The following is a 19,174-nucleotide window of genomic DNA, read 5'->3' as shown; positions in this document are numbered from 1 at the left end:
TCATTTTGATTCAAGTCCAAGTTTCCAAGAACCCATCGGCGAAGTCAAGTGAGGACTTAACCTGTATTTGCTATCAATATGCAATTGGATACTATTTAGCACAAATCCAGCAATATTCTAAAAGGCACTTTTGGCCTACATACTGACATGAATCTCAAAACGATCACCAGAAAATATTTTAAGGCATATCTGCTTGCATTGAACAGAAGATATCTAAATCAGAAAATCTCTTGGCTTGTGCAGTGGACAAACTATTGGTTGTGGTAGATCATTGGAACCCAGGTATTGACTGTCAGGGACTAAACCAGACTATTAACAAGTCTGGAACAAACAGCATGGGAAATATTTCTAATCGTTTCATGATTCCTGATGTTGCGTATAGACGAGAGTGATATGATTTACTGACTCAAGGAGTGAAACTCAACAGTTTTCTGTAGGCTGAAAGAGTACTTGAACTGTATCAAAGTAAATAACACTGTTAAATTTGCATAATTTTAAGAAATCATTTAAAAAAAACTTTATATACTTTAAATGTTGTCACACTAAAGCAGAGTCTACCCCAATTTCCTCAGGCAAGGTCTCCCAGATCCCCCAGACCAAAGCTGCTCTGTCTTCTGTATATGTTGTTGGACTTGCTTTGCTAATATTTTGTTTAGAATTTTTGCACTTACATTTATAAACAAAGCGGGTTGGCAATTTTCCTTTCTGAAATTTTTCTTTTCTGGTCTTGTTATTAATGTTATATTGGCCTCGTAGGATAAACCAGGGAGAGTTTTTTTTTGTCTATTTTCTGAAATAGTTTAAGATTTAAATGATCTATTCTTTGAAAATGTGGTAGAATTCTCTGATACTCTGGTTCTGGTCTTTTCTTCCTGGGAAAAATATTAGCCAGGAATATTCTTGTTTCCATTTCTTTGTAAGCTTTCTACTTAGGTCAGTTGTAGTAAGTTTATTTTTTTATAGGCATTTGTGCATTTCATTTAAATCGTCAAATTTATTATCATGAATCTGTCAAAGTGTTATTTTATTATCTTTTAAATCTCTTTTGTGTTGTTATTTCCTCTTCTGTTTAGAATACTGATTTTCTGTTTCCTCTTTTTATTTCATCAAATACTCTAGAGGATGTCTCTTTTTTTTTAGACAACCTATCCTACCATTAGATATTTCCCTTATGACAGATGTGGAATATTCTGACAATTCAAATCTGATATAATCATTACAGAGTATGTTTATTAATTTAACCCCCCAGTATCTGTAGATTTTCCCAGCATCAATAGTAACTCATTACTCATTAGCCATAACATCTCCATGCCACTTGTTGTGTTGTTACAACCGAGGTTACTCAATTTATTAGATTAGATACTAGATTTAGAATATGAGAGATCAACTTCCAGGTCTGCTTCTTATTTGAAGTAAGATGGTTAAACTCTCTGAACCTCAATCTGCCACCAGTTTTAATATGAAATTTTCTTGTGGGTTTGTTTATGATAAGAAGTTATATCTGGCCCGGCCGGTGTGGCTCAGTGGTTGAGCGTCGACCCCGTACACCAAGAGGTCGCTGGTTCGATTCCTGGTCAGGGCACATGCCCAGGTTGTGGGCCCGATCCCCAATTGGGGACATGCAGGAGGCAGCCAGTCAATGCTCTCTCTCATCGATGTTTCCATCCCTCTCTGCTCTCCCTTCCTCTGTCTCTCTAATATGTCAATAAAGAAAAAAAAATTTTTAAATAGTTGTATCTGCATGTTGATGCTTACCATCACCCCTTCTTACCTTTTAAAAAAGAAAAAGCAACAGACAACAAAAACAAGCCCCTCTATCAACTGAAGTTTCTAGAGGTTTAGAGGAAAAACTTGTGAGCGATTCTTCTCCTGGCTGAGAGTCAGATTCAAGAAGCCTGCTGAGGCTTCTCCTCTGTCATCCTGACCTATTTCTCGTGGTTCTTGGCAATTGCTCTACCCAAAGGGTTGTAAGCAAGGCCAAGGTAAGTTTGGCCTTTAGGAGAAACTCCAGTGCATCTGGTGAGTCCAGCAGATATAGTTCTGTTGAGCAAGGTGTGATCATGGACCTATGTGTGCTTGGGAGAGAGAGAATTTGTTGGGAAAGTTGTTAGACTGTTACCTGGGCCACAGAAGTCACAAGCAAATAAATGCGCAGACTCTTTCAGTTCATGGGTGGCTCAGATGGAATGACAATAAGCATGCCATGAGATTGTGCACATGGAAGTGTTTTAAACTTTAAAGCCCTTTCAAAATAGCAGATATTTATAACGTCGTTGAGTTTGATGGTCTGATGTTACAAAGTCCCCCTCGCCACCTCCTTTACCTTCAGGTGCCTCTGTGATTGCTTCGGGTCTGCAGCATGTCCAGGTTGGTGTGGGAAAAAGATACCTCAGACCTGGACGGATCTGCCCTTGGTAATATTTTGTTTACTTAGTGTGGTTTCTTTCCAAAGAGCTTTATGTCTCTGGACTTCTGCCACTGAAAAGTTACTGCAAATTTACTGATCCCCAAGTTTGATTCACAGGATGTTGTTAGGAAGACACATCTGGAATAAGAGAGGTTTGTTTTACAGACACACCTGTAAGGAGGAAGGGAGAGCAGCCCTTGCTGCCTTCTGAGCCCAGATCCTGGTCACATACGCTCTTCTGTCTAGGAGAGAGGATGTGAAATTCAGACATCCTTTCTGCCTGTTACTCACTTCCTGTCTTTAGATGTCAGGGTGTAGCTGTTAAAATAGTTAGTGTATTTTCCCAAGGAAGAGATATTATGACAGTTTGTGGTGAGGAGGAGCCCACTAGCAGATCCATAAACATCACTAATCCATGTCCTCAACACTTACTATTATCCGATGAATATGTTAGACTGTTTTTATGTGTGTGCATTGGATTATATTCTTTTTTTTGTTTGTTTTATCCTCACCCGAGGACATGTTTTGATATTTTGTTCAGATAGAGTAGGAGATAGAGAGAGAGAGAGAAACATCGATGTGAAAGGTACACATCGAGTGGCTGCCACCCGCACGACCAACCAGGGCCGGGGACAAACTGCAACCGAGGTATGTGCCCTTAGCGGAAACCAAACCCGGGTCTCTCTGGACCACAGGCCGACGCTCTAACCGCTGAGCCAAACCGACCAGGGCAGATTATATTCTATGGCAACTCCCAGGTTTTAGGTTGGTATGTTTTTTCTCCTTGGAAGATTAGAAAACCCTCAGAAGCAAGAAACTGAATGTCAACTGATTATTTCCCCTGAAATATCTGGTCCCAGGAAGCACAGAGTGTGTGGCTTAACTTATGTGCAGTGAAGGAATAAATGTAGTGGTACTTTCAAGCACTTATGATTTTGACAGAGTCAGAAAAAAGATCGTTATCCTTGCAACACATTTTTCTCATTTAAATTTCATAACAACAATAACAGCAACAACATAACAGTAATGGTGAAATCTGAGTGTCAAGTATATGACAGGAACTGTTCTAAGGACTCTGTTTTCTTTTGGAAAGTTCTTTAATCATTATAACAATCCTATGAGATAGGTCCTGTTATTATCAGCTGAGGAAACTGAGATACAGAGAGGTTTCATGCCTTGCTTAAAGAAGCCCAGCTTAAAATGGAAGATTTATTGTTTATTGTTTTATTTTTCAGTTAGAGTTGATGTATATTAGTTTCTGGTATACAACAGTATATAAGTAGAAGATTTGGGATTCAAACCCATATCCTCTGACTCTGGAGCTCATTTAGTAAATGAATGCATTGTGGCATTGCTTTCCTCATTTTGTGGACGAGCATGCTAAGACTCAGATAGCTTAACAACCACCCCCTTGTTACGTAATACGTATCTAACAAACATACAGTAATAAAGAAATGTACAGCATGCTTTTACGTGGTATACAACCATGACCTGCGCTCACTGTGTTGGAGTCTGGGTTAGGCACTTTAATCAACCATTTTCCAGAAGGAGCGTAGAACATGACAGCTTGAAGGGTATTTACAAACAATCTGTCCTTCCAGAGTAGAAGATCCCTTCTGCAGCATGGCTGGGAGATGTCTTGTCCGTCTGCGGCTTGAATGTCACTAGCAATAGGGAACTCACTGCCTCAGTTGGGATACTTATATTATCCCAACTATTTGTATTTACTGATCGTGGCTCCACTCTGCAGATACACCAAGTGAGTTTAGCCCAGCCCTCTGTTATTTAGGCTCCATAACTCTCTTTTCTAGGTTAACTCCTAATCATGGGAACTGACCCCTTAGACAGTTACTAACGCCAAGTTCCTTACAATTTTTTTTTTTACTTAAATGAATTCATTTAATCCTCACAAGAATCCTATGAGATAGGGGAAAGAAATAACACATGGGAAAACTAAGTAATTTGCTCCCGGCCACAGAGAGAGGCAACAGCAGGGCTAGGAATTGGACCCCAGCTGTCAGACTCCAGAATTTATGCTCCTCACTCCTGGGTTCTGATGTCTTTTATTTCATTCATATTTTCTTCATTTATTGAACCTTTCATCAACCTGGTCACCCTCCTTACCCTCATGTAAACACTGCCTATTCTATTAGGGCTTCAGGTATGGGCTGATCAAGGCGGTCAAGAGGGGTACTGTCCTCTCCTTTTCTGAACATCATACTTCTACCAGGGCAGCCTGTTACATTGTAACATTCTATTTATTGTGACAGTGACAGCCATGTAAACCCCAGATCCTTTCCTCACGGGAACTGCTTATAATAATGTTCTCCATATAACACTTACATAAAATTACATATATGTCACAGTGATTTTATTTTGAATAAACAACGAGAGACCTTTCTATCTTATCCCTATTATACAGAGTGGGGCAAAAGTAGGTTTACAGTTGTTCATATGGAAAATAATAGAATAATTAATTCATAATAATATGAGAATAAACTCGGTGTTTTACGTACTCGCACCTATAAACCTACTCTTGCTCTACTCTGCATTTTATCTTTTTAGTGTGGGCCTGTGTGAAACTCAAAATCTTAATTTTCTCCTAGGTGCTCTGGTCGTTCCTGCCAGCCCCTAAGTAAAGGCGACATCTTCACGCTCGTCATGCACGGTTCCCCCATCACCACCTTTCAGCTCCAGGGAATGTGCCCCGGGAGCCCGAGGACACCTGGCCAGGAGTTGCCGCCGCCCTTTAACTGGCTGGTCTGCTTCTTCATGGAGGGCCAAACATCCGCGTTTTATATTGTATCAGTTTATAAGATGCTCAATATGCTTTGTGTATTTCTGCAGAGTAGAGCCATGATCAGGCAATACACACCATAAGGGTAGAATCTGGCTTTGAGTTAAGACAAGAAGGATAAGAAAAACATTTCAGCCCTGGCCAGTTTGGCTCAGCAGTTAGAGCGTCGGCCTGCGGTCCGGAGAGACCCGGGTTCAGTTCCCGCTAAGGGCACGTACTTCGGTTGCAGTTTGTCCCCGGCCCTGGTTGGTCGTGCGGGTGGCAGCCACTCGATGTGTCCCTTCACGTCGATGTTTCTCTCTCTCTCTCCCTCTCTCTCCCTCCCGCTCTATCTGTGCAAAAAATGGAAAAATATCCTTGGGTGAGGACAAAAAAAAAAGAAAAACATTTCAGACAAAAAGGTATTTTTAAAACCATGATTTCTAAAATTTCTGTGGTTGGACAGAGCGATTCAGGCCTGCGTATCTGGCCGTGTGTGGAGGCAGCAGCCGGGCTCGAGGAAAGAGCGTGGTGAAGCCACCAGGACTGCAGGCTGACAGTTCGAATCCCGGCTCTGCCGTGGCCACTGTGTGACCTTGGGCCGGTCACTTCTGCTCTCCGTGCCACACCCCCTTGCTTGTGAGGTAGGCACAATTATATTCCCACTTTATAGAACTGCTCTCCATGAGCTCGTGTGCCCCAGACATGTAGAGTAGGGCCTCCTGTGTGCTAAGCAGCCAGCGCCCACTAGTTGTTGTTATTGTCGCTCTCAAGCCGGAGTCGACGGGTTACAGCTGAAGGGAGCCCTGCCCGGAGGACTGGGCGCCGGAGGTCTTACCTGACTGAGGTTTACAGGGTGTAAAGAGGAGTTTTTCAGAAGGGCTTCCATGCAGAGGCAGCCGCACGGGCAGGAAAGAACCCGGCATGTCCAGAGAATGAAATGCTGATTTCTATGGCGGGCATGTGAACTGCGGTGACTAAGAGGTAGTCAGCTGAGATGGGGACAGGAGGTGGGCAGGGGCCAGACTGTGAATGGCTCTGAGTGACCTCCAGCACGTGTCTTTTTAGGGACAGTGCCCTATATTTGTCTGTGTGTTTAAGGCCCCCCCGGTATGCACGTGTGCACTAGCATGTAGGCACCCCGGGCCAGGCACCAGGCTGTCACCTTCACTGGGATGACTAACACTCGGGGCCCTGCCCGTTGTAGGGATTCATTACACATTTGTTGAATGAAGGTAACTACGCCAATCGGTGTACTTCTGGGTGGTTGTAAGACTCATAAGACACTGTCCTTGGGTCCAGCTGGCATGTCTGGGGCAATGGTGTCCCTTAGTTGAAGAATCAAGGCAGGTCACCTTGAATGACGGCACCGTCTGAAACGGTAATTCTGAGATGGTTCTTTACGCGGAGGCCAAAGATTACTGGACAGTTCGCACCCCGCTGGCTTTACTGCTCACCCCACACATGGAACCCGGCACCCTCACCCATGACGTCCTTTCGACCTCCCGAGTGCCCTTTGGTACTTCCAATGCCCTTCAAAATCCTACCATCGAGGACCCACCGGTGGGATGGAAGGGGACTGAATAGCGGTAAGTGACTGAAAACAGTGATTCTCGTGGACAACTCTGCCAGACCAAAGGACGGGAACCTGAGTCCATCCTCCCCACCGTCCGCTTAGGTTCACATTTGTCAGATGCCCCGAGGGTTTGGGAAGACACACCAGCCTGAGGCTGGAGAATCCAGCACACATTTTGACAGGGTAGTTGTTGGTGTTGACACAAACAATAAGATAAGAAAGAAGAAGCGACTTCCCAAAGAATCAGACTGTTTGAAGGGTAGGGACCGTATTTCCCTCTCTTGACAGGGGAAGAAAATGAGGTCTGGTGGCAAAGTGACTTCCCAGGCTGGAGAACTGGTGAGCGACAGGCTGGGCTGTGCTCCGGGTCCCCAGCTCCCACGGCCAATTCTCTTGTCCCCTCCCCACTCAGCCTCCTGAAGCATGTGCGACAGTTGCTGAGAAGCTTGTATCACCACTTTCTTCATTTCTAGGTCTTTCTGGAAATGTGGATGATCTCCGTCTGCATCTTTCCTTTCTAAGATGACCTAGAAAATGCCATTAAGGCGAAGTCTAAGGTTGCATTTTGTCAGCAGATCCCATGGTCACCGACCTGTCCCCAACTTGAACGTTTCACCAAGGGTCCAAATACTCAGGTTTCCCGCCTCCAGCTTTTCCCTTCAACACATTAAGAAGTTCACGGTTTGTGTTCCCATCCCGCAGAGTAAAGAAATATTGTGTTGCCTTCCTGTGATCTGGAAATCCCCTTTCTTTGTGATTTTTAAGGAGAAACTGCATCTATCAGAGGGACTTGCTGGTTCCTCAGAAACCAGCCTGGGAGGAGAGGAAACTGGATTCGCCGAGAGCACTTCCTCAGTAGTAGCCTGAGTGTGCCTCTCCTTCAAAGGTCACCTGGCTGCCCCAACAAAGATCTAATTGTTGTAACTTGGGGTCTGGGGAGACTTGAGCTGTAATGAACGTTCTTTTGAAATCTTCACAACTGCCTGTCTCTCGGATGAAAAAAAGGGGAACATATTGAAAGTGAATTGTTGTGTGATTGGTTTGAAGACCACTTCTAACTGCTCTCCTCCCCATTCTTTCACTGTTGAAGATTGCAATTTTAATTGCTCAACCACGGTTTTTCATTCAGGATGCCCAGGGAGGGCATGGGTTATTAATTGGTTCTGATTATCAGGTGCCTTGCACCCAGGCCGGGCTGCTTCTCGATCGGTTTCAACTGCTCTTTGCCTGAAATGCCTGTCTATATGCACAGGGAGGTGTAATTATGCAGACAGGAGCTGCTCAGTTCTGCCAGGTTAAACCCTCTATTATGAATACATATTACAGTGTCTTAAAAGGAATTTATTGAAATGCCACAGTTTAATAGTTCAAGCTTACAAAATCAAGCTCTTTTATGTTACAGGCAATAGCCTCTTAATTGGATGTTTTCTCCCAGTACATGAAAACACTGGCTTAAATACACACACATCCAATTAATTTTTAAGTGTGAGAAGAGTTTTGCTTCGTGGGCAAGTAGGACTCTGGAGCCGTGTGGCCTGGATCCGATGCACGTGTCTGCCACTTTCTGGCTCTGTAACGTGGGCGTGTGGTCCAGCCCCTTGCTCGTTGCATGTCTTTGGGAAAATGCGGATGATTGCAATGTCTGCATCATAGGTGGTTCCGAGGTGCAAGTGAGCTAACAAAGTTTGTGGAACTTCATCACTGTGCTTTTTACTCATCGCTCCAACATATGTACTTGTTTTTATGTGTCATAAAATCTAGCGTGTTAAGCGGATGGAATTAAGGATGTCCCTCTGTGGCAAAAGCTGAGAGTTGTCCCCTAATATCTATTCTCCTGCTCTTTCATAGTCCTACTTTCCCTTCTGCACCAATTTAAAAAAATTTTTTTTCCTCACGATTTTCCAAGAGGGAGGAAGTGAGAGGGAAAGAGGGATAGAAACATGGATGAGAGAGAACATCGACTGGCCGCCTCCTGCATGCCCTCCACTGGGAATCGGGCCCACAACCTGGGCATGTGTTCTGACCGGGAATCGAACCGGCAACTTCTTGGTGCATGAGTCAACACTCAACCAGTGAGTCACACCGGCCGGACCCTTCCCCACCAATTTTAAACCAGTTTGGCACGGGATTGTCCAGAGGTTAGAGTCAATTTTTTTTGCATCTAGAAGTAGACATGTGACTACATGCTGGCCAGTGGGTTGGAAGCAGATATAGTGTATCATCTTCTGAAAAGTGGCCTTAAAGGAATAAGGATGGTGTGTCCTTCGTGTCTTTCTTCCTCCTACTGATGAGAATTCAGTCGTGATGGCTGGAACTTAAGCAGCCATCTTGGGTCATTAGATGGTAGGCTAGGGTTGCAGAGTTGGAAGGGAGCAGAAATCTGAGGTCTTGACAACTTCAGAGAGCGGAGCTATCCTAGCAGCCCTTTCCTTTTACTATAGACTTTTGGGGGGAAAAAAAGAAAAGAAAAAAAAAACCCTCCGTATTATTTAACACACTGTACTTAGGGGCACTCAAATCCAGTCTTAGGTAACACCTTACTCTCCCTGGATTAGATCACACTCTCAGTGTTTTGATATTCTATTTGGTTATTTTACCAATCTGTTAGGTCACTTTTAAAAAATAATCTCTAGAAAATTATCTCAAGCTTTCATTTGTTGCTTTACACATAGTGAATATACTTTGTGGTCAGTGTGGGACTGTTAATTGCTATCAGGTATTTTCACTAGTTATTCATGGAAACTTGTTTCTCTATGTGCAACATATTCTGCTATTTTATGCTGCTCATTGCCCTTGAAAACGATTCACAGGGACTCTGAAGCCTGGGGTGAAATTGCTCCCCCAGGAAGGGCTTCCGTTTGGTTCTGCCTGGAGAGAACTGTCCAGCTTGGGATCTCCTAAAACCAAGTTCAAGATTTAATGCAAGGTTCATCACCTACTCACTTCCTTCCTCCTTTTCTAGGCTTACACTTCTTGTAATCTGAGACCATTTCTTTTGTTTCTTAATCCTCACTCAAACATAAGTTTTTATTGATTTTTAGAGAGAGAGGAGGAAGGGGGGGGGAGAGAGAGAGAGAGAGAGAGAGAGAGAGAGAGAGAGAGAGAGAAACATTGACTGGGGATCAAAACCACAGCCTCGGTGTATGCCCTGACCTGGAATCAAACCCACAACTCTTTAGTGCATGGGATGATGCTCCAACCAACTGAGCCCCCCAGGCAGGGCTGAGGCCGTTTCTTATCATGTCTCATGGACAGCACAGCTCTCAGCACATGGAAAGTGACTGATGAATTTTGGCTGAATGAGTGAGTCTTTAAATTATCATGCCTATCTTGTTAACCTATTTTCTCTGCCTTTATTTTCCGTTGGTCGGTTAAAATGATGACTCTGTATCGAATATCATTTCTAATGGGGTGTTCTTTCTCGCTGTGGCTTTTCTTCTCTGCAAATTCCCCAAGTTGTGTGCCACATAGGAAGTGGCTACTTGGTACATAATTGCTTCCAGGCTAAGATTGCTCGAGTTCCCATGTCTCTGCCTGTGAGTGCATGAATCACACATTTCTGGGATGCCTCACACTTGGTGTATGGATATTTTGAACATGGTCAGGTTATCTCGGCAATAACCCCCATGGCCCAGTAACTGGCCCGTCTGCCTCTGATTTTTTCCCCCTCTAGTAGACCCAATCTCACTTTTCAGGAGTTCTCTTTAAAGCTGACCTCTGATTCTGTTATTTTCTTGCTCGCAGACCATCATGGCTTACACCACTGCCTATAGAATAAAGTCCAAACCTATCAGCTTCTCATTTGGCATCCTTCATCGAGGTGGGTTACCTCAATTTCATGAAAGAGTATGATCTCTGGGAAATCAAACCCCAGTTCCACTAGTTACTGGCCACGTGACTGTATATAAGCTAACTTCTGAGCACTGGTACGCTGATGTGTAAAACAGTATTAGTATTGCAAAGGATAACCTATGTGAAGCTCCTAATGCCCACCGGAATTCAAACAACACTCTAAGACATTTCTTTCTCACGGGGCCTGGAGGGGAATAGCATTGTACTCTCTTGCTCATGTATACATGGATACTCAATAAATGAAGGATCCCTCACCCATTGAACCTAGTTTGCTGATATATAAAGTGGGACTTTAAATGGTTACTTTGAAGCTTAAGTGTGGAAAGCACTGGGTTCCACACTTGCCACACCATTAAGGACAAATGTTCCCACTTCATCCCCCTTCCAAAGTGAGGTCCAACTTTCCTTTCCTACGGAACTGCAATAAAAGTGATAAATCAGAATACATTATATGAGAGAAGAATTGTAACTCTTATCTCTACTTTTCAAAATCCTAGCGTCCCTTTAAGACCAAATTGAAATACCCCCTACTCCATGAAGCGCCCCTGGATTCTCACTTTCACAACATGTATCCCCTGCTTTGGCCAGAAGGATAATAATGAAAGCAGAGGAGGCTCTTCGAACAATCTCAGCTGATACTTGTATTTCCTATATATCAACAAGTATAACTCTACGGTGTACAAAGCCAAACAGTGTTCTAGCTTCTGCTAAACCATTTTCGGTCATGAAAAATTCAGTGTCTTTAATAGGGGTCTACTTATTTCAGCTTTGGACACCTTAAATCTGTCCCCCTAAGTTTTCTACACTTGTTCTTAGGTATGTCTGTGTTTCTCTTTAAATATATTGCACAGAAATAAATAATATCCCTTAAAATACAGTGACCATGAATAACCCTTCTATAACTGCCCCTGTGCTAACAGTTTTCAGCAGCCACAGAGCTGTTTCCTGTTAATTGCATTGATGTTAAGACCCTGAAATCGTGGTTTCAAATACGTGTGAGTGCTAAATGCCATCTCCCCCGTCTTGAGTTAATATGGCTCTTTGATATCTAAGGTGGTTCTCCTGACACGGAACCATACTGCATGTCTGTGGGTATGTCTGATCTGCTTATTAAATTGTCGTGAGTCTAATCTGTCACTAGTGCTCCTAGATCCATTTTTCTCATGCGTTCTTCCAACGTACTTAATTCCTGTCTAAAACTTAGCTCATTGTGCTTTGTGCCACAGTTTACAGACTTGGCTTATGTCACTCTGTTATAGCTGGGGTTCCCTATAAGCAGTACCTCTGTTCAGGGGCACGGGCAGCAACCCTAGTGTGTCCCAAACAGGGAGGCTTCTGTTGGGCCATGCGCAGCGCTGCAGGGCAAGGGACAGCTATGAGTTCTCAACCAACACACAGCAGTTAGGGTGCAGGTGCCCCACTGGTGGAAGAGATCTGATGGACATCACTAGCAGCAGCGACAGCCACCCACAATTATGTGATTCTTGGATATGGAATCGATGTGTTTTGTGCTTCTGCAGCCTTTATAAACCTGGCTCTATGCCGTGCACATGAAGGAATTTGTTTTTGGAATTGAATCGTCTATGGTCTAAAGGAAATACCCCCTAGCGTGTGCGCATTGCAGACCACTGCCATTTGCAATAACAGATACGGCCAGGGGCGCAGCCAAGTCCTCCCCAAGCAGCCGAGGATCCGGACCATGAGCTACAGAAGGACGTTTCTACCACATGTCCCAAGAATCTAGTTGCCCTGTCAACTTCGCAGGTGTCTAAGGATCAAGTGCTTAAATTCAGAATAAGAAAGTAACTTCCTAAAAACCAAGAAAACATCAAAAAGCAGAATTTCAGTCTGTTCAGCTCACTAATTTTGTTTCTTTAAACTTGGTAAAGTGATATCTGCATATGACTAAACATGAAAATGGTACAAAAAGGTAATAAATGAAGAGTAAAGGTCTGTTCTTCCAGCATCTAGACTTCTATTTCCACTCGCCAGAGCTAACTACTGTTAACATTTTTTTGTGTTTCTACCCAGTAATAGTTGTAGATATAGAAGCACATATATTTATGATTTTATACACAAAATAATTACACTGTATGTTCTACTCTCTACTTACAAAGAAATAATAATAGATCTTACAGGTCTTTCTACACCAACACATCTATATATCATTTTTTTAATGTCTATATGGATGTCTTCCAATGGATTTCATCAGTCCTTTCTTAGGGGATATTTAGGTTGTCCCTGGTCGTCAGCTCTTACGTGCAATCTGTTTGCTAGGACAGATTTTTGCCATTGTGGAATCAGTGTTCTTCTGTGCATTTCTTTGCATAAATGCGCCCAGCACTATTAACCTGAACAGCTTGTTGTTTCTCGAGAGAAAAGTGATGACCTGCGCAGTGAGTGTGGCGCTGGAGTCCCTGTGTCGTGTTGAATGGTGACACGTCTCTGGGCCTGTGGTGCGTTCTCTGCCCGTTGCTTTCGGCCTCTGCCCAGAATGCAGCTTACAGTCAGGAAGGACAGAAGTCGTCCTAGTGGCAAAAAGCTGAAAGTCATGCTCCCCTTCGGGTCATCCTGCTAGCGAGTTCTAGAAAGCACGCCGGTGTCCGGGCTAAACGTCAGGGGGACGCTTAGGAGCAGGACAGAAGTTCTGAAACTTGCTCAGAACTGCAGAGGGTCCGTGCTAAGAGCTCGTGGAAGGCAGGTGGCAGAGCCCAGTTCCCAGCCTCGCCCTAACCGCTGTCTTGTCCCCGCAGTGAAGTACATGCGAGAGGCCACGCCCTACGTGAAGAAGGGCTCCCCGGTGTCCGAGATCGGCTGGGAGACGCCGCCGCCCGAGTCCCCGCGCCTGGGGGGCGGCCCCAGCGACCCGCCGGCGTCCTCGCAGTGCTTCTCCTTCCACCGGGATCGGAGGAGCATCCCGCTCAAGATGTGCTACGTCACCCGGAGCATGGCCCTGGCTGACCCCGAGAACAGGTAACAGGCCCCGGCGGTCGCATCTCAGACACTTTTCAGTGTGTGTGCGGGGGGGGGGGGGGGGGCGGGGGGGGGGCGGGGACGGGACATCGGTAACAAAAAGAAAAAAGAAATAAATGAATCTAAAACAAAAAGAAACTTTTCAGCTGCGGAGTTTCCCCGGGGGCTCTGGCCAGGCTGTGCCCCTGCGCTGAAGGCTCCCTGGTCTCCAGAGATCATCCTGGAGGGCGATGCCCGGTGTGTGCTCCAGCCAGGATTCCCCCTCTCTCCTCCGCGTTCCCCCTCCCTGTCCTCCCTTCTCCTCCTTCTGTCCTTCCTCCTCCTCCCCCTCTCCTCCCTCCTCCCCAGTCCTCCCTCCTCCCCTGTCCTCTCTCCTCCCCAGTCCTCCCTCCTCCCCTGTCCTCCCTTCTCCCCTGTCCTTCCTCCTCCCCCTGTCCTCCCTCCTCCCCTGTCCTCTCTCCTCCCCAGTCCTCCCTCCTCCCCTGTCCTCCCTCCTCCCCAGTCCTCCCTCCTCCCCTGTCCTCTCTCCTCCCCAGTCCTCCCTCCTCCCCTGTCCTCCCTTCTCCTCCTTCTGTCCTTCCTCCTCCTCCTCCTCTCCTTCCTCCTCCCCCTGTCCTTCCTCCTCCTTCTCCTTCCTCCTCCCCCTGTCCTTCCTCCTCCTCCTCTCCTTCCTCCCCCTGTCCTTCCTCCTTCCCTGCCCTCCTTCCTCCCCCTCTTCTTCCTCCTCCCCCTCTCCTTCCTTCTTTCTCCTGTCCTTCCTCTCCCTGTCCTTCCTCCTCCTGTCCTTCCTCTCCCTGTCCTCCCTCCTCCCCTGTCCTTCCTCCTCCCCCTGTCTTTCCTCCTCCTGTCCTTCCTTCCCTTCCTATCCTTCCTCCTCAAGAAGGGTGTGTATCCTGAGTTCTGGTTCTAGAAAGAGATGAAGAATAGGAGTCACAATTCTAAGTATCTCCTCTCGGTCTGCCACCGTCAGTTTGTGTGACTTTGGGCAAGTTCCTCAAACCACTAAACCTCCCATTGGGCAGCTATAAAATGGGAATGATTGAGACAGACACCTCCCTGGGCTGAGAGGATTAGAGGGAGAAATCCACGCGCAGGGCTTAGCCCGGGAAAGCCTGCCGTGGTCCTAAGCTGCGATAATATCCATTACTAATGCCAGGTAGTGCTGAGCAAGCCGGCCCGTCTGGGCCTCAGTGCCCTCAGCTGTGTATTTGGAGAGTCAGATGGAGGATACGTGAAGCTATTTTTCACTCTAAACCTCTTTTGTACTCTACAGAGGAAGGAGTGGCTCCGGTCCAAGCCTGGGTTGCTTTTTGCAAAGTCTGTATGTGACTTCTCAGGCCACAGGACAGATATGTCACCCAGTCTGGGGTGATTATAAAGAGCTCAGCCAAGATCATCAAGTATCTGGGGTCCCTCTTCCCTCAAAAGTCTCCCTTTAACTCATCCGAACAGAAAACAAACCACTTGGAGGAAAATAAGAGCTGTGTAGAAAAGAGAGGGGGGAGGGAACCAGCCAATAGGGAATCTCAGTGACCTTTGCATCCACATTCAAATGCTAAAAATAGGAACAGCCACTGGCCCTTCTTTCTAACATGTGTGGAACAGCTGCAACCCACCCGAGTCGGGAATATCTGGCTGGGTGCAGAGTCGATGGGGAGAAGCCAAAGGGCGCAGGGGCAGGGCGAAGCTGGCTCCTTGGCTCACTGCACAATGCCTTCCTGTTCTCTTCCTAATGAGCTGGCTCCGAGGAAACTGCAAGCCTTTCTGAGTCCAGCCAGCTGCAGTATCGGCCCTGCTGCCCCCACCCCCCTGTTAGTTACACCTACACAGGGACGAGGGATCAGCAATATGAGGGAGCCAGCGGGGATCAGCAGATGAGTCAGAGCGGGCAGACTGGGAAGGAGGCAGAATTCTTAGCTAATCCACTTCCATCTGTTCTCTGGTTTGTAGACCCTCAATTTCTGCCACTTTCCTGGGCGTGCAGTTGATGTCCTGGGTACTCTGAGTTTCTTCTTCCCTGGCCTCTTGCACACCTGATCAAACATGTCCTTTCTCCCAAGAGTCTGATGTCTAAGGTTTCTAATCCGATGGATGTATAATTTATTGCGTGCTTATTTTGTGCTGAGCATTATGTTAATTACTTCAGATCAGAGACCGAAAAGTGGAACCCTGTAGGTGTACCCAGCCCATAGGTTATGTTTTTTTTAATGGTCTGTGTAGTGTTTTAAAGAAATTTGAGCCTGGCCAGTATGGCTCAGTGGATTGAGTGTCGCCCCATGGACTGAGAGTTTCCAGTTCGATTCCCAGTCAGGGCAGAGGCCTGGGTTGCAGGCTTGATCCCCAGTAGGGGGCGTGCAGGAGGCAGCCAGTCAGTTTCTCTGTCACGTCAATGTTTCTCTCTCTCTAAAAAAATCACCCAAGGACATTTTTGCATTTATCTTCAGATAGAGTAGGAGGGAGAGAGGGAGGAAGAGAGAGAGAAACATCGATGTGAGAGACACATTGACTGGTTGCCACCCACCCAACCCCAACTGGGGCCGGGGACAAACTGCAACCAAGATACGTGCCCTTAGCGGGAACCGAACTCAGGACTCTCCGGTCTGCGGGCCCAATGCTCTAACCACTGAGCCCAACTGGCCAGGGCAATAAAATATATTTTTTTAAATTAAAAAAAATTGAATTAGTGGCCATATTGAATAGTTGATTAAGAAGCCAGGTTTCTGCTTCTCTAGAATAATTGGAAGGTCTGCTGATAGATATTAGGCCCACGTGGCTGCAGGTAGCACTCCAACCTACATGAGTCCCTAAAGGCTTCTCCTTGGACAAGAACGTGAACTCTTCATCACTCCTGTTGCCTTACACTTAGGTTACCTGCCTGGTCCTATGCATTTCCTGCCTAGACCTTGAATGTGTAACCCTGCTTAGTCCTCATAACAGCCCTCTGAGTTGCTGTCATTGTCCCAGTCTACAGATTAAAAACAAACAAACTGAGGCTCGGTGCTTATATAGGTTTCATACATCATGTAGCTAATACATGGGATAGCTGAGCTTCAAAGTCACGCCTCTGGACTGGTTGATCGTGTCAGTGTGCCACTACCAGAAACATGCAGAGACTAGAGCACTTTGGAATCGTGGAAGTGATTAGTGCATTGGGGAGAATTCAAGTAAATGATTTCTAGGGTTCCTTCCAGCTGTGACTTCCATGTTAGAACATCCCTCCCAAGGCATTTAATTATTTCAAAGAATATTTGGGGAGCCATCATGTCTTAGTACAAATGTTGGAAACTTGATTCTGTCAAGCCGGTGGAGGGAATGTGTTTTTAATCTTTCTATCAGTGCTCATCAAGTCCACCAGTCGGTGCTCAGGGCATGTATGCAGGGCCCCCAGGTGGTAGGGGAGGGCCTGTGCTGCTAGTGTGTGAGAACCATCAGGGCGGGGCGGAGACGACAATCCCGCTGAGCCAGAGGGTCCAGGAGGGGACTTCAGTCCAGACGGACCCAAAGCGTCTAATAATGAAGTTACCCTTTTCCAGTGTACACGTGTATCCAGTCACCACGATGAACACTTTAAATATCTTAGCGTTTTGTCAATTATACACAATGAAGCTGAAAAAAACATATTAGTGATTTAGGTGGGTCTTGACCCCAGTTAAAGAAAAAAGGAAAAGAAAAAGAAAAAAAATATTTTATAGAACTCCAGTTACACGCTGGGCAGAGTGTAATGTACCAGTCAGAAACGTGGACTCTGTGTTGAATACAAGACATACCGAACACAAGGTGATTTTAAAAGGCAAAAAATATAGGGGTGGGCAAGGCATCCAAGGCAAATGCAAACGAACAGCAACCACAGACAGCATCAGTTTTGACCCTGGTGTATGACAGGGTGAAATGCAGATCACAGAGCACGAAACAAGACAGACAAGGACTGATCTCTGCTGAAGGCCAGAGTTAGCCAGGGACCTTCAGCAGTTATGAATGCACAGTAAATAACTCAGCAGTGACCTTTAGGGCAGGACCCGCAAGTGGTGTGAGAAGAAAGCGAAACATCCTGATATTAGGTAATGCAACATACCACTCTCAGTCCAAGGACAGGGCAAGTGGACAACAGGTAAATACAGATATAAAAGACCCACCCTGGCCTGGTGGCTTGGTTGGTTGGAGCATCATCCTGTACACCAGGGGTTCAATTCCTGGTCAGGGCATATGCCTAGGTTGTGGGCTTGATCCCCAATCAGGGTGCATATGGGAAGTAGCTGATTGATGTTTCTCTCTCATATCAATGTTCTCTCTCTCTCTGTCTCTCTCTGTCTCTGTCTCTCTCTCTCTCTCCCTTCCTCCCTCCCTTTCCTCTCTCTCTAAGATCAACAGAGGGCATATCCTTGATGAGGATTTAAAAAAAAAAGATGTAAAAGACCCAAACAACATAATTAATAAGGGAGATCTGGTTACATTGCAAACTTTGTACCTGATAATGAAGAATACACTTTCCTTTCAAATTCACCTAGAACATTCACAGAATTAACCATGGACTAGGCCACAAAACATGCAGTAAGTTCCACAAGGTAGAAATAATACAACGTCCTCAGGTAATAGTGGAATAAAGCTAGAAAATCCATAACAAACCAAAGCACAGAAGGTAGTTCTTCATGGGTTTCTAAAAGCTCTCTATGAAACAACTCTTGGGTCAAGGGGGAAATAGAAACTGCAATTGTAGCATTTCTAAAAAATAATAATAATCATCATCATGAAAATAATGCACATATTCAATATAAAAGAGAAAGAAGGGAAGAGGGAGAGTGTGGACTTAAGATCCACGGTGGACTCTTAAGCAAGTATCCAAACAACAACCCCAGGGCACGCACGGTAATCTCTGCTTCATAGACAATGTGTCTGAGTTCAGAAATGAGAGGTGAAGCAAAGTGTACACCTGCCGTGCAAACCCAGGCCTGGCCGACACCAAACCGATTTCTTTTTTGTTGTTGTTTTTTGTTAATAATCACCTGACTATATTTTTTCCATTGATTTTGTTTTTAATAGAGTGCAAGGGAGGGAAGGGGAGAGAAAGAGGGAGAGAGAGAGAAATATCAATGTGAGAGAGTCACATCGACTGGTTGCCTCCTGCATGATCCTGACCGGGGCCAGGGATCGAACCTGCAACCCAGGTACATGCCCTTGACCACGAATCAAACCTGAGACCCTTCGGTCCAAGGGCCAGCACTAACCGCTGAACCAAAGTAGCTAGGGCCTGTTTCTTAATCATGACACCCCACTGCCTCCAACCTGAGCACCTGGCAGAACAGCTCACCTGGACTGCAAGCACACAGCCAGGACTTGATGGTCTCCCAGCTGCTAAAACCTGTGAACCCACGACAAATGCCACAGCACCCCGGGGCTAATCCTTTTGGCTGGGGACACACAGCTACATACACTTTGCATTAGAGTCTCTGATGTTCACTCTCGAGTAGAAACAGCCATAGAGCAGCAGGCAGAATTGCTGCTCCGTCCGTGGAAAAGGTCACCCAGCAGGTACTGAATCCACAGGACTGTGTCACTGCCAGTGGCTGTCAGTGATTACAAAGTTTAAAAAAAA

At 45.7% G+C, this 19,174-nt stretch overlaps 1 protein-coding gene across 1 annotated transcript in view; it reads left to right on the top strand.

Moving 5' to 3' along the window:
• Positions 1–19,174, top strand: part of SNTB1 (syntrophin beta 1) — a 200,848-nt gene that overhangs the window by 91,938 nt on the left and 89,736 nt on the right. Inside the window, exon 2 of the mRNA XM_036264495.1 lies at positions 13,365–13,584. Within this exon, the coding sequence (XP_036120388.1) occupies positions 13,365–13,584 (220 nt within the window). The remainder of the gene's footprint in view (positions 1–13,364; positions 13,585–19,174) is intronic.

Source organism: Molossus molossus, unplaced genomic scaffold (genome assembly GCF_014108415.1).
Source record: "Molossus molossus isolate mMolMol1 unplaced genomic scaffold, mMolMol1.p scaffold_m16_p_16, whole genome shotgun sequence".
NCBI lineage: Eukaryota > Metazoa > Chordata > Mammalia > Chiroptera > Molossidae > Molossus > Molossus molossus.
The sequence above is the reverse complement of the archived record's forward strand: the minus strand, read 5'-3'. Positions and strand labels throughout refer to the sequence as shown.